Source organism: Schistocerca cancellata, chromosome 8, assembly GCF_023864275.1.
Source record: "Schistocerca cancellata isolate TAMUIC-IGC-003103 chromosome 8, iqSchCanc2.1, whole genome shotgun sequence".
Taxonomy (NCBI): domain Eukaryota; kingdom Metazoa; phylum Arthropoda; class Insecta; order Orthoptera; family Acrididae; genus Schistocerca; species Schistocerca cancellata.
Window position 1 is genome coordinate 360367633 of NC_064633.1, and position 22415 is coordinate 360390047.

The following is a 22415-nucleotide window of genomic DNA, read 5'->3' on the forward strand; positions in this document are numbered from 1 at the left end:
AGAGTGAGACAACAGCAAACGCGGAAGAATATACGTATCGTGTCATGTTTATATTCGTATTATTCTTATGCCTAATAGTGATACAGTCAGAAATGAAGCACGGCAATTGACTAGATTTTTAAATCTAAGATGACTCTAATTTCTGTGCAGAATGTAATGTACTGACGAGGCATCTGCAAAGATTTTCAAACGGAGAAAAATTTCCCCTAAACTCTCATTCAGACCATCTTCTATCAAACATAGTCTATTACTGGGTTCTTGTTGTTCATTATCAAAGAAAGCAGCAGTGTGAGTAACAACAAATAGCAGTCTCTTGCCATTGTTTCGCTAATAAGACTACTCTTCTCTCTCTCTTTTTTTTTCTCTCATTGTAAGAGGCGGTAGCGCGCACAAAAGCAAGCCATGCCGCGAGCGGCGACAGGCCGTAAACACTCATTATCAGAATGCGACAAACAATGCGTGACACAGTGCAGTAATGCATTTTCAGCCTAGAGTGACGTAAACACCTATAACAAAGAGAACAGCACTTATCAGATCAAAGAAAAATAAGCAATCAAATCAAGCCAGACGAAGCACGTGAAAAAGGAAGGGCACCCGTATAAATACGGACGGAGCGCCTGACGCATAGCAATGGCTACATGGTAAAGCTTAACTGCTAAGCTTACGACTCGAACCAAACTACTGCAGCTGTGTCGTTATTCATTCGACCTAAATTGTGTCTCATATTACAATGGACCAACTTTGTTTGGATCTGGAGGTGCGGCCTAAAACTTTTCTCTCCCCTCGAATTTCGAGTCTCAAATTTCAGGTGCGGCTTAGATTCGGGAAAATTTTTTTTCCTTGATTTCGAGTCTCATTTTTCATGTGCGGCTTAGATTCGAGTGCGGCTTAGATTCGAGTAAATACGGTAGAATCTCTTGCTACTAGTGGTGTAACAGAAGTAACAAAATACTTCAAAGATCAGGGACTCAAGGTGAATATCACCAAATCTCAACTACTGACTTTTAAAACAGGCAGTTCTCACCACAACAATATGAATAGTGCGTGTAATATCTCTGCAACAGAAAATGGTAACTGTAAATTCCTGGATGTGTATATTGATGAAAATTTGTGGTGGACATACCACATTAATTTTGTACGTGGAAAAGTCAGTAGTGCCATATATCTCCTCAGCCAGCTTGCAAAGATAGTTCCTAGCCACGCATTGAAATTAGTATATTATGGAACACTTTACCCCTTTCACAATTACGGAATTGAACTATGGGGCTGTGCAGCTGATGCACATTTAAAAAGAATACTACTACTACAGAAAAGAGCAATAAGACACCTACATGGGATGAGACACAGAGATTCATGTCGTGAAGTGCTTGTGCAGCACAAATATCTGCAGATATATTCTCTGTACATCTTCAAAATAGTTGTATTTTTTGTAAGTCAACCAACAGAAGCTATCATGGGCAGTGACGTACATGATCACAACACTAGAACAAAGTGTAACTAGTTTCCATAACAGAACAATGTTAAAAATGACTGATAGACGTCCTTATTTCAGTGGCTTGATTTGGTATAACACGCTACCAAATGCTCTAAGAACGTACACGGAAAATGTTTTTAAAACAAAATTAAAATCTTTTCTAATAGAAAAATGTTTATATTCTTTCAACGAATTTTAAGATAGTGATTGTAACATGAGGCATTGGCATATCAGTTGTAATGTGATAAATGTAAAAAAATAGACATAAGAAGCAACAGCTACAGAATATAGTGTATTTTATATGTGTAAATGTAACCATAGTTTTAAGTCTGACGTTTGCAAAAGCCATCATTACGATGGCTCCTCGCAAAGAAAATGTAAATAAATAAATAAAAACATTCACTGATGACATCTTTGCTATCTGGATCAAAGGTGAGGACACCCTATCCACATTCCTCCAAAACCTCAACAACTTCTGCCCCATTTGCTTCATCTGGTCCTACTCAACCCAACAAGCCTCCTTCCTAGAAGTTGACTTCCACCTCAAAGATGGCTACATCAGTACCTCGACAGCTGCCACCCATTCCAAACCAAGAAGTCCCTTTCGTACAGCCTAGACACCCATGGTCATCGCATCTGCAGTGACTAGCAGTCTCTCTCGAAATATACCGAGGGTCTCACTGGAGCCTTCACTGACCATAATTATCCTCCCAACCTTGTACAAAAACAAATCTCCCATGCCTTACCTTTCCAGTCTCCCACCACCTCCAAAAGTCCCACCGTCTGGCCACAGAGGAGCATTCCCTTCACAACTCAGTACCACCCAAGACTGGAGCAACTGAATTACATTCTCTGCCCTGAAATGAGAAATGTCCTTCCCATTATCCTTCCCACCCCTCCCACAGTGGTATTCTGCCGTCCACTGAACCTACACAATGTACTTGTCCATTCTTACACAATCCCTGCTCCCAACCCCTTACCTAATGACTCAAGCCCCTGTAATAGACCTAGATGCAAGACTTGTCCCATACATCCTCCCACCACCACCTACTCCAGTCCTGTCACTAACATCACCTATCCCATCAAAGGCAGGGCTACCTGTGAAACCAGTCATGTGGTCTACAAGTTAAGCTGCAACCAGTGTGCTGCATTCTATGTAGGCATGACAACCAACAAGGTGTCTGTCAGCATGAATGGCCACTGATAAACTGTGGCCAAGGAACAAGTGGACCACCCTGTGCTCAACAAGCTGCCAAACATGATATCCTCCATTTCAATAACTGCTTCACAGCCTGTGCCATATGGATCCTTCCCACCAACACCAGCCAGATTTTCTGAATTGCGCAGGTGGGAACTTTCCCTGCAATACATCTTACGTTCCCGTAACCCTCCTGGCCTCAACCTTCATTAGTCACTCCCTAACCCATCCAGCCCCTACCATGTTCCCATTCCAGCACTACACAGCCGTCATTCCACCATTGTACTCAGCCTTTCTCCTTTTCCGCTTCCCCCCTCCCCCTCCCCACCTCTCCCCTGCCCTCAGTCTAACTTGCAGCACTTCTTTGTCCACCACCCGCCAACATACTATTCCTCCCCCTCGCCGCTCCAGCTTCCTCCTTACCCCCACCCAGTAACCATTACCATCATGCACTGGTGCTGCTGCTTGCAGTGTGGCTTCAGCTGCCTGAGACCGCAGTTGTGTGTGTGTGTGTGTGTGTGTGTGTGTTTGTATTGTTGATTATGGCCTTAATGGTCATAGCTATAATTGTGTCTTTTTTGTTGTGCCTATCTGTGACACAGAAGTAGTATTTCATAATAATTCCTTTATAGCAGTAAGTATATACAGAGCACCTTCAGAAAACTTTATCCTCTTCATACAAAATCTGGAAAAAAACAACAAAATGGTGGTTGCTGATGATTTAATGTTGATTTATTGAAAACCTCTGTGAGTGAACAATTATTGAATCAGTAATACTGTCATTCAATTTAATTCCAATGTGAACTTCACAACTAGGGTATGTAAATGCTCTGAGACTACTCAAGATAATATATTTGTAGACAAGTCTAGAGAAAAAAGTCTTATCAGAAAGTAAATAGTAAATGGACTTCCTGATCATGACATGCAGCAATTATGTTAAATGTTGAAACTTCTCTGGACATAAAATCTATTAAACAAGAGTACAGGAGGTTAATAAATGAATCAAAACCTGAGAATTTTAGGAGACTACTCAAAGACATGAACTGGGTAGATGTTTACAATACTTATGACTCAAATGTAAAATACAAATCATTCATTAAAAAAGTTACTTCCTTATATGAAAACTGTTTTCCCCAAAAGGTAACTCAAATCAAACAGAGGTCTATAACTAACCCATGGTTTACACAAGGAATAAAGGTATCATGTTGGGCAAAAAGGAAACTGTGTCTGCTATTTAGGAGCAGTTCTGATGGTAGCACTGTAATGCGTTACAAATAATACTGAAAATATTGAAGCACATAATCCAGAAATCTAAGCAGCTTTATTATGAGAAAACAATCATTACATCCTGAAACAAATTAAAAACTACGTAGGTTGGAACTTAAATAGTGGCAACACTGCTGTGGAGACACTATGCAATGGAATCTATTATTGTCACCGATAGCACACATTGTTGACATACCTACTTTACCTCCGAGCAAATGGATTCGCCCAGCCCATGTCACCAGCGTGCACACAATCAAGGGAAACACAGTCACTTGTGAGTAAACTGTCTAATGTAACAGTGTCACTATGTTTTTGAAACAGGAACAATGGAGTTGGAGCAAAATTGAACGTGCCAGAGGTCGCACAGCATGACAGTGTCATCAATGTCTTCAAGAGGCATGCGAGGAGTCGGCATTGCTGTACAGAACAGTGGCACGTTGGGTAAAAGCCTTCAACAAAGGTCGGCAAACTGTGGCACACATGCATCAGGCAGGTTGTCCTAGTGTCTCTGAAGAAGTGCATGATGTTGCTGTGTTAGTGGACAGTGATCGATGCCATATGATTCGTCAGCTCACCCACGAAACCGGATCAGCTTATACGACTGTGCTTTGCATCCTGAAGGAATGCCTGGGCACGTGAAAAACTGCATCACGATGCGTTCCACATGACTTGACACAAATGCAGAAATGAATGTGTTATGACACTGCTCAGACCCACTTGGAGTGCTATGAGCACAAAGGGGAGGCTTTCTTATGCCATATCGCAACACTAGATGAGACATGGGCCACATCATAAGAGCCAAAACTGACATGCAAATCCAATGAATGGCATCATTATGGGTCGCCGTGGAAGTCAAAACTGCGTCAGAGACCCAGTATGGTGAAAGTTATGGCGATTCTCGTGTACGACTGTGATGGTGTTATCCTAACGCATTACATTCCTCCACAGCAGACCATCAATGGACAGTGTTACTGTTCATTATTGGAGCATCACCTGCAACCAGCTTTGCGAAAGAAGTGGCAACACTTTCTGTGCAACCCACCCATCATTTTGCATGGCAATGCGCAGGTGCATACAGCGCAAGCTGTGGCTGCTCTGTTCGGTCAATGGGACTGGGAAGTATTGTACCATCCACCATGCTTCCCAGACATAAGTACTTATGATTTTGATTTGATTCCAAAGATGAAGGAACTACTTCATGGCATTCACTTCAGAACTGTTCCCAAGATTCGACAGGCAGTAGACCGCTCCATTCGCACCATCAACAGAACAGGCTCTGCTAACGATATACTACGCCTTCCACATCAATGGCAACGAGTTCTACACAATGTTGGTGACTACTTTGAAGGACAGTAACAGGTGCCAACATATAACTCTTTTGTATCGGTTGTGAATAAATAGTTGCCACTATTTTAAGTTCCAACCCTCGTATATGGGATACGTGAAGACAGAGACAGATGGAGCCGGAGAGGAAGAGGAACAGGTAGCTCTAAAAATGAATGAGGAATTGTTAACAAGTGCATGTAGTACTACAAACCTCTCAAACAAGTACTTTGTTTCTGTTGCTGGCAGATTAGGCTTATCAGGTCCAGGAAACAGTGCAATAGAATATGAGAGACCAGTCTCTAAAAATAACTTCAGTAAAATGAAAATGACACTGTTCCCAAGAAGTAGTATCCATCATAAAACTATTAAAATCTAGTGGTTATGACAACATCTCAATGAAGTTATTCAAAGAATGTTTGTGTGAGTTGAGTTCTATCTTAAGTTATTTGTGTAACCAGTCTCTTATCAGCAGAACAGTTCCAGACTGTCTAAAATATACTGAAGTTAATTATCTTTATGAGAAGAGGGATAAAGAGATACTGTCAAACCATCAATCAATTATACTTTTGCCAGCTGTTTCATAAATATTTGAAAAGGTCTTCAGGTTCTGATATAGAAAAGACTGTTTACACATCCAGTGAGAGTGTATTTCATTCATTTGATAACAAATTAGAGGCAACTGGCATTTTCTGTGACCTGTCAAAACCTTTGATTTTGTGAATCACAACATTTTCTTACATAAATCAAAATATTATGGTGGTACCGGCAGTGCTAACTAACAGGAAATAAAGTGTGCCATTGCAAAATACCTGTGGAGTAAGCAACAAGTCTTCATCTGACTGGGAATTAATTACATATGGTGTTCCTCAAGATATAGGTAGATACAAAAGAAAAGGCTTTGTCATTAAAAGTGAGGGTAACACTGTTAAGGACCCACTTCAGATTGCCAACATTTTTAACAAACATTTCACAAATTTAGCCATAAACTTAATCAAAACTAAATACAATTCCAATAGCAAGGTAAAAATCCCCATGAATGACATGACAATGTTGCTTTATCCAGTAACTGAATCAGAGGTACTAAATGCTATAAATAAGTTAAAAAATAAGATATGTAGGTGTGATGGGATTCCTGACAAAGTCATTAAGCAAAGTGCAAGAAACATAGCCTCACATCTCACTGAAATTATAAATGAATCTTTTAAGACAGGGATGTTTCCATCAAAACTTAAAATGTCAACTATAAAGCCACTTTACAAGAACGGTGATAAATATGATGTTAGTAACTTTAGGCCTTTATCAATGTTGCCAGGTTTCTCAAAAATAATAGAAAGGATAATGTATCATAGACTATACAAATTTCTTATTAAGAATAGAATATTGGTTAATGCGCAAAATGGTTTCCGTAAAAATAAATCAACTGAAACAGATATCTTCAATTTTTTGCAACTTGTTCTAAATTCCATAAATAGAAAGGAATTAAATTGTGGATTGTTTTTAGACTTATCAAAGGCCTTTGATGTCATCGACCATAAGTTACTGCTTAGGAAGTTATATGCCTATGGGATACGTGGAGTTGCCCACAAATGGTTTGAATCATATCTGTCGGACAGGTATCAGAAGGTGGAGATAAGCCATGCAGATAGGACATATTCATCAAGATTCGAGAGAGTTTTGTACGGAGTACCCCAGGGATCTGTATTAGGGCCATTACTGTTTTTAATATTTACCAATGACCTACCAAGTCAACTATCTGAAGCAGAGGCAGTACTGTTTGCTGACGATACAAGTTTGTTTGTTAAAGCAAATAGTGAAGCCGACTTATAGGAAAAAATCACATTAGCAACAGACGAAGCAGACAGATGGTTTAATGAAAACAGACTCATTGTGAATGCCAAAAAAACAACGTGGATCAACTTCAGACATATTACAAACAAAATAAAAACTAACCTTACAGTAGAACTGGGTAAGTGTAAGATTGATCAAGCATCATACACTAAATTCTTGGGAGTATGGTTTGATGAACACTTAAGATGGGAAAAGCATGTAATATCATTGAACAAAAAATTAAGTCAAACATGTTATATACTTAGAATGCTTAAAAGCTCATGTAATATTAAAACAGTGTTATGTGTTTATTTCTCATTCATGCACAGTTAATTAAGATACGGTGTACAGTTTTGGGGGAACAACAGTCTAACAAAACATTCATTTAGACTACAAAAGAAGGCAGTCAGAATAATAAAAGGTATAGGATATAGAGACTCTTGTAGGCATGCTTTCAAAGAATTAAAAATCATGACACTACCATCCTTATACATATATGAAAGCATATGTTTCTTAAAAGAACACGAGGAATTTTCTACATTAAACAAAGAATTTCACAACTACGAAACAAGGAATAGGAATGATTTCCACAGAGAAATTCATAAAACAGCTATGTATCACAAAAGTGTACTACACCAACCCAAAATCCTCTACAGTGCTCTCCCCAAAGAACTAAAAATAATACCAAAACTGCACATATTTAAAAGAAAATTAAAAAACATGTTATTGAGCAATAGTTTTTACAGTATTGAAGAGTTTATGAATCATTGACAGTAAAAGCGCAGTTAATATTTCCCTGACACAATAAATATGTGTAATTGCTCGCATTTAAATACTTGCTGTTTCTATGAAAGTGTGAAACAGTGTTAATGTAAGAATGGAAATAATCTTTGATGTGAGAATCACTAGCTTTTCTTTTCTTTTCTTTTATTTTTGTTTTTGTTTTTACGTTGTTATCCTACTTGTATATTTTTATGTTAATGTTCTTATAGTTCTATTAAAATTGTAATGTCTAAGTGACAAGTAAATTCAATTATAAATTTTATGAATATAATAGAGGGAAACATTCCACATGGGAAAAATATATCTAAAAAGAAAGATGATGAGACTTACCAAACAAAAGCGTTGGCAGGTCGATAGACACACAAACAAACACAAACACACACACAAAATTCAAGCTTTCGCAACCAACGGTTGCCTCATCAGGAAAGAGGGAAGGAGAGGGAAAGACGAAAGGATTTGGGTTTTAAGGGAGAGGGTAAGGAGTCATTCCAATCCCGGGAGCGGAAAGACTTACCTTAGGGGGAAAAAAGGACAGGTAACACTCGCACACACACACATATCCATCCGCATATACACAGACACAAGCAGACATTTGTAAAGGCAAAGAGTTTGGGCAGAGATGTCAGTCGAGGCGGAAGTACAGAGGCAAAGATGTTGTTGAAAGACAGGTGAGGTATGAGCGGCGCAAATTGAAATTAGAAATTAGCGGAGATTGAGGCCTGGCGGATAGCGAGAAGAGAGGATATGCTGAAGGGCAAGTCCCATCTCCAGAGTTCTGACAGGCTGGTGTTAGTGGGAAGTATCCAGATAACCCGGATGGTGTAACACTGTGCCAAGATGTGCTGGCCGTGCACCAAGGCATGTTTAGCCACAGGGTGATCCTCATTACCAACAAACACTGTCTGCCTGTGTCCATTCATACGAATGGACAGTTTGTTGCTGGTCATTCCCACATAGAACGCTTCACAGTGTAGGCAGGTCAGTTGGTAAATCACGTGGGTGCTTTCACACGTGGCTCTGCCTTTGATCGTGTACACCTTCCGGGTTACAGGACTGGAGTAGGTGGTTGCCATTGATGCCACTTCCTTATACACAAATATTCCGCATGTCCAGGGCCTCGCTGCGATGGAGCACTTCCTTTCACGCCTATCACCTGCCACCCTACCTAAAACCTCTTTCCTCATTACCTTAGCCAGCTTCATCCTGACCCACAACTTCTTCACTTTTGAAGGCCAGACATACCAACAATTAAAGGGAACAGCCATGGGAACCAGGATGGCCCCCTCGTACGCCAACCTATTCATGGGTCGCTTAGAGGAAGCCTTCTTGGTTACCCAGGCCTGCCAACCCAAAGTTTGGTACGGATTTATTGATGACATTTTTTCATGATCTGGACTCACAGTGAAGAAGAACTCCAGAATTTCCTCTCCAACCTCAACTCCTTTGGTTCCATCAGATTCACCTGGTCCTACTCTAAATCCCATGCTACTTTCCTTGACATTGACCTCCACCTGTCCAATGGCCAGCTTCACACGTCCGTCCACATCAAACCCACCAACAAGCAACAGTACCTCCATTATGACAGCTGCCACCCATTCCACATCAAACGGTCCCTTCCCTACAGCCTAGGTCTTCGTGACAAACGAATCTGCTCCAGTCCGGAATCCTGGAACCATTACACCAACAACCTGAAAACAGCTTTTGCATCCCGTAACTACCATCCCGACCTGGTACAGAAGCAAATAACCAGAGCCACTTCCTCATCTCCTCAAACCCGGAACCTTCCACAGAAGAACCCCAAAAGTGCCCCACTTGTGACAGGATACTTTCCGGGACTGGATCAGATTCTGAATGTGGCTCTCCAGCAGGGATACGACTTCCTCAAATCCTGCCCTGAAATGAGATCCATCCTTCATGAAATCCTCCCCACTCCACCTAGAGTGTCTTTCCGCCGTCCACCTAACCTTCGTAACCTCTTAGTTCATTCCTATGAAATCCCCAAACCACCTTCCCTACCCTTTGGCTCCTACCCTTGTAACCGCCCCCAATGTAAAACCTGTCCCATGCACCCTCCTACCACCACCTACTCCAGTCCTGTAACCCGGAAGGTGTACACGATCAAAGGCAGAGCCACGTGTGAAAGCACCCACGTGATTTACCAACTGACCTGCCTACACTGTGAAGCGTTCTATGTGGGAATGACCAGCAACAAACTGTCCATTCGTATGAATGGACACAGGCAGACAGTGTTTGTTGGTAATGAGGATCACCCTGTGGCTAAACATGCCTTGGTGCACGGCCAGCACATCTTGGCACAGTGTTATACCATCCGGGTTATCTGGATACTTCCCACTAACACCAACCTGTCAGAACTCTGGAGATGGGAACTTGCCCTTCAGCATATCCTCTCTTCTCGCTATCCGCCAGGCCTCAATCTCCGCTAATTTCTAATTTCAATTTGCGCCGCTCATACCTCACCTGTCTTTCAACAACATCTTTGCCTCTGTACTTCCGCCTCGACTGACATCTCTGCCCAAACTCTTTGCCTTTACAAATGTCTGCTTGTGTCTGTGTATATGCGGATGGATATGTGTGTGTGTGTGCGAGTGTTATCTGTCCTTTTTTCCCCCTAAGGTAAGTCTTTCCGCTCCCGGGATTGGAATGACTCCTTACCCTCTCCCTTAAAACCCAAATCCTTTCGTCTTTCCCTCTCCTTCCCTCTTTCCTGATGAGGCAACCGTTGGTTGCAAAAGCTTGAATTTTGTGTGTATGTTTGTGTTTGTGTGTCTCTCAACCTGCCAGCGCAATTATAAATTTTCATGTACATGTATTTTAAATTGTAATGTTTATTGACAAGTCCTATGTCATTTTGATGGTGTACTACAAGGACGCTAATAAATTGAATTGAATTGAATTGAACTCTGTTGCTTTTTCTTGTGTACAGTAATGACCTCTTGTCTCTTACATTGCCAGATAAAAAGTTTGTTTTGTTTACAGATGATACAAACATTGCAATAAACAGAAAGTCAGGTACAGATTTAGAAATGATTGTTGATCAAATTTTCATTGACATTAATAAATTGTGAAGCTAATTCACTGTCTTTAAATTTCAAGAAGACCCACCATATACAGTTTAGAACTTGTAAGAGATTTCCTTTCATCATGTGTATAACATACGAAGTTCTGCACATACATTAGGTTCACAGTGTTAAATTCCTGGGATTACAGCTTGGTAATAAATTCAGTTGGGTACAGCATGCCACAGAATTGCTGAAGCACCTAAACAAGTCTGCATTTGCAATGTTAATGATGTCAGATGTAGGAGATATAAATACAAAAAAAAAAAAAAACCTTGCATACTTTGCTTACTTTCATTGTATTATATCATATGGGCTCATATTCTTGGGTAACTTGTCAAATCAAGCAAAAGCTTTTAGAGTACAAAAGTGTATAATAACACTCAAAAACATCATATACGAGGACTATGCTGAAAGTTTTTAGCAGAATGTGTGAAAAAAAATTTATTTGCAAAAAAACGTTTACAACTTTTCAAAATATTCTCCATTAGTATGTATAAATTTTTCCATTCTCTGAAACGACTTAGAAAATGTGTCAGTCCAAGCTTCTTTTGGGATGTCACTTAGCGCACTCTCGTACACTGCAATGGCCTCTTCATCTGATGAAAACCGCTGCCCTCGAATTTTTTCTTTAGTCTTAGTGAACAGAAAGAAGTCACAGGGGGGCAGGTCAGGTGAATAGGGGGGATGGGGTAACACTCGCACTTTTTCCTTCTCCAGAAAGTCCATCGTTCTGGCATCCCTTCGCACAGACACATTGTCATGATGCAGCAGAAGGTGCCCTTCTTGAACTTCGGATGCTGTGACTTCCATGTGGTGATGACTTTTGGAAGACAATCGTTCACGTACCATTCAGCATTGACTGTAGGACGTGTGTCCAAGGTCACAGAGGTGAGATGCCCGATCTTTGTGAAAAAAGTTGCCACCATCTTTTTTTCCAGAGCGCTGACTTCATCGAACTTTTGTGGGTGGTTCCTACCCTGGAAAGCACCAAACAAAAGACTGTTTCTTCGTTTCAGGGTCATAACGGTAGACCCACGTTTCATCACCTGTGACGATATTGTAGGTGTCTTGGGACTTCCCTCCATTGAATTTTTCGAGCATGAAATGACACCAGTCCATTCTCGCCTCCTTTTGGCTGTCTGTCAGGGAATGTGGCAACCAACAGGCACATCTCTTAGTAAGGCCTAAGTGACTATGAATGATGGTCTGTGTTGCTGTTGATCCAATATTTAGGGTCCCTTCAATGTCGCAAAATGTAAGATGTGGATCTACTTTGATCATTTTCCTCACAGCATCAATGTTTTCAGGAGTCACAGCTGTTGCTGGCCGACTGGGACAAGGTTTATCTTCAATTGACTGCCGACCCCCTCGAAAACTTGTGAAACCAATTTCCAACTGTGGCCCTAGAAAGGGAAGCTTCACCAAAAACACGCAGCAAAGAAGAATGGCATTCTTCAGCACTTAAACCCTTTTTATAATCATAAAAAATCATGGCGCGAAAGTCGCGGCGCGACAGCTCCATCCTGCACTGTCTCTGACTCAGCACTACCTGTGCTTTCTAACCGCACTGTGGGGGGATCACCGCTAGCCAGGGGATGCGTGCGCACGTCCCCAGGTTGAAAAACATCACTCTTTCAAATGAAAACAACACCATTGTCCTCCGCCCTACGGTTTACGGGCTGCTAAAAACTTTCAGCATAGCCCTCGTAGAAACCTGTTCAAAGAACAGGATATTCTGACCACTGCTTCTCAGATATTTATTCTTCAATGAAATTTGTTGCAAATAATATGTCTCTATTTCCAGCCAATAGCTCAATACATAGTAGCAGTACTAGGAATAAGAACCATCTACATAAAAAATTAAAATCACTTATCTTGGTCCAAAAGGGGTCCAATGTGCACGAACACACATTCTCAATAAATTGCCAGCAACCATTAAAGACTTGGTTTCAAATAAAGTGCAGTTTAAACAAAGTTTGAAGGCCTTTTTATAGGCAGTTCCTTCTGCACTGTAGATGAATATCTTAACAGGGACTGTTAGACCAGCTTAAGTAAAAATGTCAATTAGATTTCAGTATTGACAGCACTTGGTCACAACAGTCAAGATTAAGTATTTGCAGCATGATAAATTTGTTAAAAATGCATAATTATGTTTCATTCTGACAGTGTATTAATTCTGTTAATATTAGCAGTTCCTACTTACTGTAATGTATTGACATATTTTGACAATCCCCTGACAAATGATTAGAGAAGTGAGAATTATATCAAAGAAAGTGACTGGTTGCATATTACAGTATACTTAAATAAGACAACAATTTAAATCACAGTTGTAGTTCACTATCCAGAATGGGTATAATGAAATTCTGTTTTGTACAGATAAATATTGCATATCAGTTTACCTAGCTATGCTGCCTGATTTGTGAGTTTTATGCAGCATCTTAATGTATTTAGCAAACAGTTAACATTTCTATAAGCTGTGTGATAGTGTTAAATGAATGAGAAGACTTTATTTACTTTCTAATTCTGCTGCAAACATAATCCATTCAGTCCAGAGAGTTTGTAGAGCTACAAAATGAATATGATGCAAAACTGAAGTCATGGACATACAAGTAGAAGATTTTAGGAACTTAATGACACTAGGGCTCCATGTTGAGAAACTTTCTGTATATCTCCTGACACTACACTTCCATCTGTACTGTTTATGAGTCTCATGGGTAGAGAGACTGCATAAATCAGTAGCATTAATGTTGTCATGGATTATGTTGCGGCTTTTTGAAACAGTCAGGTTACAACACTTTGTAGTGTAGCGGAAGGGTGCAAGACAAAAGCTGATCAACTATGAAACGCCACTTAAGACGAGCTATGATACGCCACTTACGATGCGGCAGCTCCATGGGTGCTTGAAAGCACAAATATTGGGAATGCATTCTGGGAAGATTTTGCTAAATGGGGACAAACTGCAGGAAACAATTACTGAGAGGACAAGGAGCAAAAAATTTCATGTGGACAAATGGCTGGAAATGTGTTCCAACGGAGGTACTCATACTCAATGAGTGAAAGCACACAGGAGTGCACACCATGCAAGTGTGAATGTTCTGTTTATACTAATGTTTGTGCTCCATGCTCGTGAGGACAATAATGTTGTCCACGATAGTAGTGCACTCACACATCAGTATTAGACATCTGCTTCACTGCTGTTGCTGACGCATTCCGAAGTGAACATGTGTCATGTAGAGCAGTGCAAAGAGATGATGGTCTGGTATACCAACCAGAGACAAGCCAACATGCTCCTTACATACGAACAGGCAAATGGCAATTGGTGCATGGCAATACAGCTGGATTATGAGATGCACCCCTGCTGATAGCAACTACACAATAAGCTTTTGGCAACAGTGTTACATCATTTGTGTGAAGCTGGCATGTTTACGGGAATGGGTAAAGATGAAAGGTGAATAAGCACAGTAAATACACAAGTCCTGGAGGAACAGGTGTTGAACACTACTTTGCACAAGTGTTTGTGAATATCCCCCACAGTTTATTTCTCTGCAGTGAGAAATTCAATGACGGCATGTTGCTTGCAACGTATATCACCTGCAGAGACCATTTTAAAAATGTCCTGCAGCTAAGCTATCTGTTGTAAGTGATGGAAACTGCTGTACACACTCCGAGACTTCAAATAATACATATGTAACTTTTCGCATTTGTAGCATTGTTTTCCACTCAGAAAAAAATGTGGTGCATTACTTTCTGGGCAACCCTCGTATTATGCCCTAGGTGAAAGCACAGTTTTTTTCTGTTTTGAGTTCTTTCCCTTGGAGCTCTAAAATTTATTTGTTCTTTTAATTATAAAGGTTTTAGAACTTTCTGGTGCTTTAGGAAATGGAACCCAGCAAAAGATAACACATTTTTGAAAGATCTTTGATACACAGCAATATGTACACTGGACAATTTTGTATTGCAAAAATATAAATACAAACTCCACAAAATAAAGCACAGTAGCTTCTGAAGCACTGAAATCAAGATTGCAATGCACTTTGGCAGCCAATCATAACTAATATCATGTTATCTTGCTAGCCAATGACATCAGGTATTCAAAGCATAGCACACGTGACGTAGTCAGCCAGAAGCACACAAATAGGAAAAGTTAATGGTTTCAATTTATATACATACAGAAAATAATATAATAATGGTCTTTCTTAGCATGTGTTACCCTTTAAGATATATCAAACACAAATGTGCCAGTAAAATTTTAAATAGTGGCATAAATGGCTGGTTTCCTAGGCCCGAAATTTTTAAAGTGGTTGGTACTCCAGGTGTTAAATTTTAAATGACCGACAAATGGCCTGTGACTTAAGTAATTTAGGAAGGAAATGTACTTTGAAAGTAACGCTTCTCAAATGACCATTTACAACATTTCCTGTGACCTGTTAGAAATGAGAAAAGCCACGACATAATGCTCATCAAAAGCGGTTTATTGTTTTATAGTATTGCATAGCCTTCTTCCTAAAACCTTTGACACATTTTGCTGTCGGAATATGCCTGTATGTGCACTGTGTTTTGTTGTTGTAAATGGTACATTTTCTTTGCAAGTAAAGTTTTACTTTGGTGTTATTCTCTTGTTTGTTTTATTGCTGCACTACTATTCTGCAGCAATGGTTTTGTTGCTGGTTCATCACAAAGGACATCACAGTGCTGGGATTTCTGTCATCCACTCTACTCATAGATGATGCTATCTTCACAAGAAGTGGTACTGCCAAGCTTTACAATAACCACCTGTGGGCTATAGGGTATCCAATGGTATGGTGGTGGCAAAATCATCAGTGGTTCAACCTAAGTGTATGAGTGAGCATTACTGGTGACCAATATATGGAAACAGTCACCCTGACATGCCTCACAGGCAATGCATACCTGCATTTCCTGGCAGTGACTCTGCCTCCCCTCTTGGAAGATATGCCTTTGGTGGTACAAAGGATAATGTGGCTGCGACATGATAGTGTTCCAGTTCACTTCCGCATCTTCATGCAGAGTCATGTTGATAACATCTAGCCTGGTTGATTGTTTGGATGAGATGGTCCAGTCACCTGGCCCACCGAGTGACCGCACCTCAACCCTTTAGGTTTCTAACCATCAGGACACTTGAAAGAAGTCATTATTGTGGAACATATCCCAGTGTGCAGAAACTGGAATTAGGCATTGATGCTGCCTGTGATGTCATTCTGGTGCAGGATGGCACATCTGAAATTGTGCAGGTTGCGGTCATGCAAGCTTAGAGCCCCATGGAGACTACTTCGTATACCTTGTCTAGATCTGGTCTCATCACAGCACATCATGCACTTCATTGTACTGTACAGGCATGAAGAGTCTATTAAACACACTGTATAATAAACGACATGCATTTCTGGCTGTACGTCCAAATGACCTTCTTTGCTCCTTCTCCACTGTGGGATCATTACCTGCAGTTTGTCCACATTTAGCTAATTTACTGTGCATATGTAATTTCATTGTACAGTCAAGCTGTACATCGTTATTTGTGTGTGTGTGTGTGTGTGTGTGTGTGTGTGTGTTTGTTTATACAGTAGTCACATCTACTCACATAGCTAGTAAAATATTGTGGAAACTCACATTTAATTCCAAAGTCCTTGTGCACCCTTTCAAAGTTATTGATATTTGTACTTGGATTTACAACCAAGCCATCAGGCAATGTGAATTCATCTTCTACATCAAAACTCCAATTTCCCAGAAGCCCACGGGTCTGATTCTGCAATCATAAAATCAATAACTTATTGAAATATTTAAATTAATGTGAAGCAGCTAATGACAAATTCTCATACAGTTCAAAATATTTATATATAGTTAGAAACAATTTGTACATGCCACATGGTTGCTGCAGTACATAAATAGAAAAGTCAGAAGATAATAAAGGCAATTATGGATATTATAGCCTGTTCAAAAGTACTTTAGAGTTGACTACTATGATGGAAGTAGTAGGGGGAAAGCCCACGTGGGAAGTATAGCATACATTATGCCAATCTCACAGCACCTACAGCCACAGCAGACACATGAGGTTACCAAACTTTTACCCCCACCACCACAACACTTCTCACTAGCACTATGTTTTAGTTTGAGGCAGCCAGGTGTCCCACAACCTGTGATTTTCTTTTTAATTTTCATTTATATGGTTCCATGATTTATTATCTTATTTGTTTTGTTGTTATTTAGTGTAGTACTAAATGATGTCAGAAGGAAAGTAATGAGTGGATATTTTTCATGTTACTTGACTATTTTCAGACTGAAAACTCAGTGGTGGCTGGCTGCTCTCAATTAACAAGGCAATCGAAGGGGCTGCAGCAGCTTTGAATATAAACACAAATATTTTTATGGAGCTTGGTAAGGAAATATTCACAAAAGATAATGGATCTGGAAAAACATCAAAGCTTGAAACTCTGGGAAGGAATCATTGTAGGAATAAGTGAATTACCAATATAGATTGATATGCTGAAGAAGTGATTTGTGTCAATTTATGATTATTCTCATAAAAAGGAACATCCTACACTTGTCAAGTTATAGGTTGTTCTTAAAGAATAAGGTCTTTTTCAGGGCAATCATACATTATTATTCACAGTTTTGCACTACCTAGGATAACGCTGTGGGCATGTCTGTGGCTGTCAGGTGTTATCAAGAGGGAGTATATGGGTGTAGGGCAATGCTGATTTTTAAGGCAGATCTATGGCCTGAATGTTAAAGAAGTGGTGTGACTTGATAAAATGTTGGTCTATTCTCATCAAGTTGTCAAGCAGGGCTGGACAGATGATACAGGTACAGGAACAATGGCAATACTTTCCATCAAAATGGATAATGGGGTGGGATTTGGCCAAGCTCAGTGTGTAGGAGAGGAATAGCGGATATTGGTGTGGTTCATTTGGGAGTTGGAGCTGTACAGGAATGAAAACATCAATTTTGTGGTAGTTTAGGAGAAGATAGTAATAGCTTTTTGAGATGATGTCTGTTGTTGCAATTTGCTGTTGCCTATGCAGATGATACAATCCAAGGAAACATGAGGGGAAGATAACTGCACGATTTTATAGAAGGAGATAAGTCAGTTGGAGTGGCAATTGGTGGACGAGATATTTATTCACAGATCTGTTAGGTAGGTGCAAGAGATTGCTGTATTTCAAACTGTAAAATGGGCTGTTGAAGAGTTGAATCACATCTAGAAAGAGGGCTTTTGATGTTAGGCTTTTGGGGGGTAACTTCCAGAGACAAGCAGGTTTCAAGAAGCAGAATGTGAGACCTTAGTTTAGACAGTGCAAAAGCATGTTGTTGAAAGGACCAAACATAATATGTGATAGGATTCATTATTACCTATGAGAAAAGTCTGAAGTATTAGAAGCAGAGGGGAAAAATTAGAAATAGAGGAAGATAAGGAAGGAAAAATATAGGACAAATTGAACAAAATGTAGAACAGTTCAAAGAAAATCATGAGAACATACAATAAGTAAGACAAAGTAATGAGGGGGTGAGAAGAGCTGAGAGTTTCTCATGAGAAAACTGGAAAATATGATAGGAAAATATTACAACAATAAATCATAATTGAGAAAGCTCATTAAAAAGAAGTGAAAATGACAAAAGCTTCTAGACAGGGTAAACTGAGGACGCAAGTCATTAGAGAAAATGGAATCTGCTATATTGGAAAAATAAAGTAATGCAGGAGATGGCAGTAACAGTCGTTCAGAGTAGTTTGGTGAAAAACAAACCCACAAAAAGTTTTAAATAATTGCACAGAAGCAAGATAAGTGGCAAGAAGGAAAAATGGGTTAATTCCACAACTAAATCAACAAAAGAAGATCTGCATGCAGCGCAGTTTGGCAAAAAACAAACACACAAAAAATGTGAATTGCATAGAAGCAAGGTAAGACATGAGAAGAAGAAATGGTGTTAATTTCACAAGTAAATCAGTGAAAGACAATCTGGAGAAGGTCCTGCAGTGTATAGTGAACCATACACAAAGTGTTATATGTGAGAGTCTATTAATTGTGCCTGTCTGCAACTTAACATGTCTTCTTTATGGTAAGTAGCAATCTGTCTTTTCCCACATTGTTGATATTCCTACCTGGAGTTTCCATTGTTTGCTACATGAAAATTTGTAAATAACAAGGGATCCGACTAAGTGTGCAGAAATTCTTACTAGGAAAGATATGTAGGCAAGATAGTTAATAATAGGCACTCTAGATAAATAAATGAAGAAACTAGCATAAAAGGTTGAAAACAGATGTCAATTTGAAATACACATAAGAATGATGAGGGGATTAAATAAGAAGGAATGATTGCCACAAAAGGCTAATATATCAAAGAAAAAAATCAGTGTTGGAAATATAATAAAATATGGGTAGATAAAGAATCTACTCACCATTTGGTGGCAGGAGAAAACACATATAAAAGATATGGAAACGCACAAGCTTTCAGAGCCGGTGGCTCCTTCTTCTGGCAGAAGGGTTGAAGGAAAAGGAAGAGGGATGAAGGAAAATTACTGTATTTCTTTTCAATAACTATTCCTTTTCTTGCTCGAACAGTCCACGGGTGTACTGCCGGTCCATAGTGTCCAACGGGCACAATAATTCAGCGATCAGACATGTCACCATCGTCAGGTGCACTGACGAACTGAGCTCCTGAGGGCAGGCGGCTGTCCTAAATCCCCTTCCCCCGCAAGGTGTTCTCTTCGCAGTCCGTACCCACGGATGCATGTCGGCGGTCACTGAGAGGCTGGCGTTGGCCTCTGTGGTGGCGTCAGTGTAACTTCCTCGTCCGCCCTGGTCGCTTGTTAGTTTTCTTTGCTGAGCCTCTTTTTAATTAGACTCAGTGCTGGTTCCCATGCCTTGCTGAGGTTATAGCTGCAATCTCTGTTGATGAGTCCATCCCTGGCACGAATTTTGATAGCCTGTCTAACGACGCTATCCCAGTATTTAGATGTCTGTGCCAAGACCTTGGTATGTTGGTAGTCCATTTCATGATTTTCGGACAAACAGTGCTCTGCGACTGCCGACTTGTTGGGGTACATAAGTTGAGTGTGCCTCTGATGTTCACAGGAACGATCTTCAATGACTGTCTGTCCAATGTAAGTCTTTCCACACTCACAAGGAATCTGGTATATGCCGGCCTTCCGCAAATCGAGATCGTCTTTGACAATTCCTAGTAATGCTCGTGTTTTATTGGGCGGGCAAAAGACAGTTCCTACTCCGTGTTTTCTCAATATTTCCCTAATAAAACACGAGCATTATTGGTAAGTGTCAAAGACGATCTCGATTTGTGGAAGGCCGGCATATACCAGATTCCCTGTGAGTGTGGGAAGACTTACATTGGACAGACAGTTCGCACCATCAAAGATCGTTGCCGAGAACATCAGAGGCACACTCGACTTATGTTACCCAACAAGTTGGCAGTTGCAGAGCACTGTTTGTCCGAAAATCACGAAATGGACTACCAGCATACCAGGGTCTTGGCACAGACATCTAAATACTGAGACAGCGTCGTTAGAGAGGCTATCGAAATTCATACAGGGACGGACTCATCAACAGAGATTGTGGCTATAACCTCAGCAAGGCATGAGAACCAGCACTGAGTTTAATTAAAAAGAGGCTCAGCAAAGAAAATGAACAAGTGACCAGGGCAGATGAGGCAGTTACACCGACGCCACCACAGACGCCGATGCCAGCCTCTCAGCGACTGCTGACGCACGGCCGTGGGTGCAGACCGCGGAGAGAACCCCTCGCGGGGGAAGGGGATTTAGGACGGCCGCCCACCCTCAGGAGCTCAGTTCGTCAGTGCACCTGACGACGGCGACATGCCTGATCGCCAAAATACTGTGTCCGTTGGACACTATGGACCGGCAGTACACACGTGGACTGTTCAAGCAAGAAATACGCTGGGAGAAGTTGAAGAATCACATTCTTTTTCTTTACTACCTTTTATTTTTCTACAATATTTTATTTTCTGACTTGTTTATCCACCTATGCCCGCCCCATCTATGTATAATGCACTCAGCTTACTGCTCTTATTCACTCTTGCACAACGGTCCCCCCCCACCCCCCCCACCCCCTTCTTCTACATTTAAGCTCTCAAGTTTTCATCTCACCCAGTGGAGGCACTACCAATCATCCTTTCCTTCCCGTCATGTCCAGTTAAGTCTCCCTTGACAAAGGTTCTGGGCAACTTTTTTGTAACTCTCCCTATTTCCTCCTTCATCCTTTCCCATCAACACTTCTACCAAAAGAAGGCGCTACTGGCTCCAAACGCTTACGCATTTCCATATTTTTTACATGTGTGGGCACTCCTGGTGCTGCATGGCGAGAAGATTTTTTTATGTATTTAATTACACTATATTTTCAAAAATTGATTATTTTCATTGATTTGTCAGTTTATGTTATGTTAGAAATAAGCACACAGGTCAAAAAGTTAATAACAGGTTATTTATAAACCTAGTGACCTATTTCTCACAGTGAAACCTTACAAGCAACCACTTAGTACTTGACGAGCAAAGTTAATTGAAATTATTTCGTGTTAGAAACCTCTGACTGAGTTCTGGTTGGAATGGTTGAAAATGTATTCTTAAGATTTCATATTAATGAGGTTTTCACCTAACATACACAAAACAGTTTCTCAAATGTCGAAAATTCAGTAACATCACAAAATGCATGTTTGCAAACTGCCAGTATACTGACTTAATAAGTTGTTGCTGCAAATAAAATTAAAATGAAAACACAGTGCAACATTTTCAGAGCACATAGATACCAATGCCATATTTGTACACTGAATAGCTTGCTTGTTTGAGCAAGTTGAATGAAATGTAAGATTATGTGTGTGATCCAAATGGGAGATAGAAAATCTGAAACTCCTTGGCAGATTAAAATTGTGCACCTGACTGGGACTCGAAAGCAGGACCTTTGTCTGTAAGGGGCAAGTGCTCTAACAACTGAGCTACCGAAGGACTATTTAGAATCCATCCTCACAACTTTACTTCTGCCGGTACCTCACCTCTTACCTTCCAAGCTTCACGAAAGTTCTCCCACAAAACCTATGGGGCTAGTAACTAAATGTTACATGTAGGGAACTTAACACTGACTTTCTTACTGAAAGTGTAAACAGGGAGGCATTTTTAAATATTGTGAAAACATTTAATTCAAATAACAACATAAATACTCTCTCAACTAGAATAACATTCACTCGAGGGACAGCCTTACAGTTAAGCACAACCAAAAATTAGAGATTTAGTTACCACCTGCCCAAAATACTTTATGCACTGAGTTTTATCACAACAAAACCACTCAATATTTGCTTACGAAGATATGAACTTTATAACAGAGAAAAATGAACAAGTGCAAAGAAACAAATTATGTAAATAACAAATATAGTATCTTATAAATTGTGAGGGAGAATTGTTGGTCATTGTTGCAGTACAAAAAATAAA

The 22415-nt window shown here is 40.2% G+C and overlaps 1 protein-coding gene across 1 annotated transcript in view; it reads right to left on the minus strand.

Moving 5' to 3' along the window:
* Positions 1-22415, minus strand: part of LOC126095180 (protein mesh) — a 267125-nt gene that overhangs the window by 50671 nt on the left and 194039 nt on the right. Inside the window, exon 16 of the mRNA XM_049909911.1 lies at positions 16577-16712. Coding sequence (XP_049765868.1) covers positions 16577-16712 — 136 coding nt within the window. The remainder of the gene's footprint in view (positions 1-16576; positions 16713-22415) is intronic.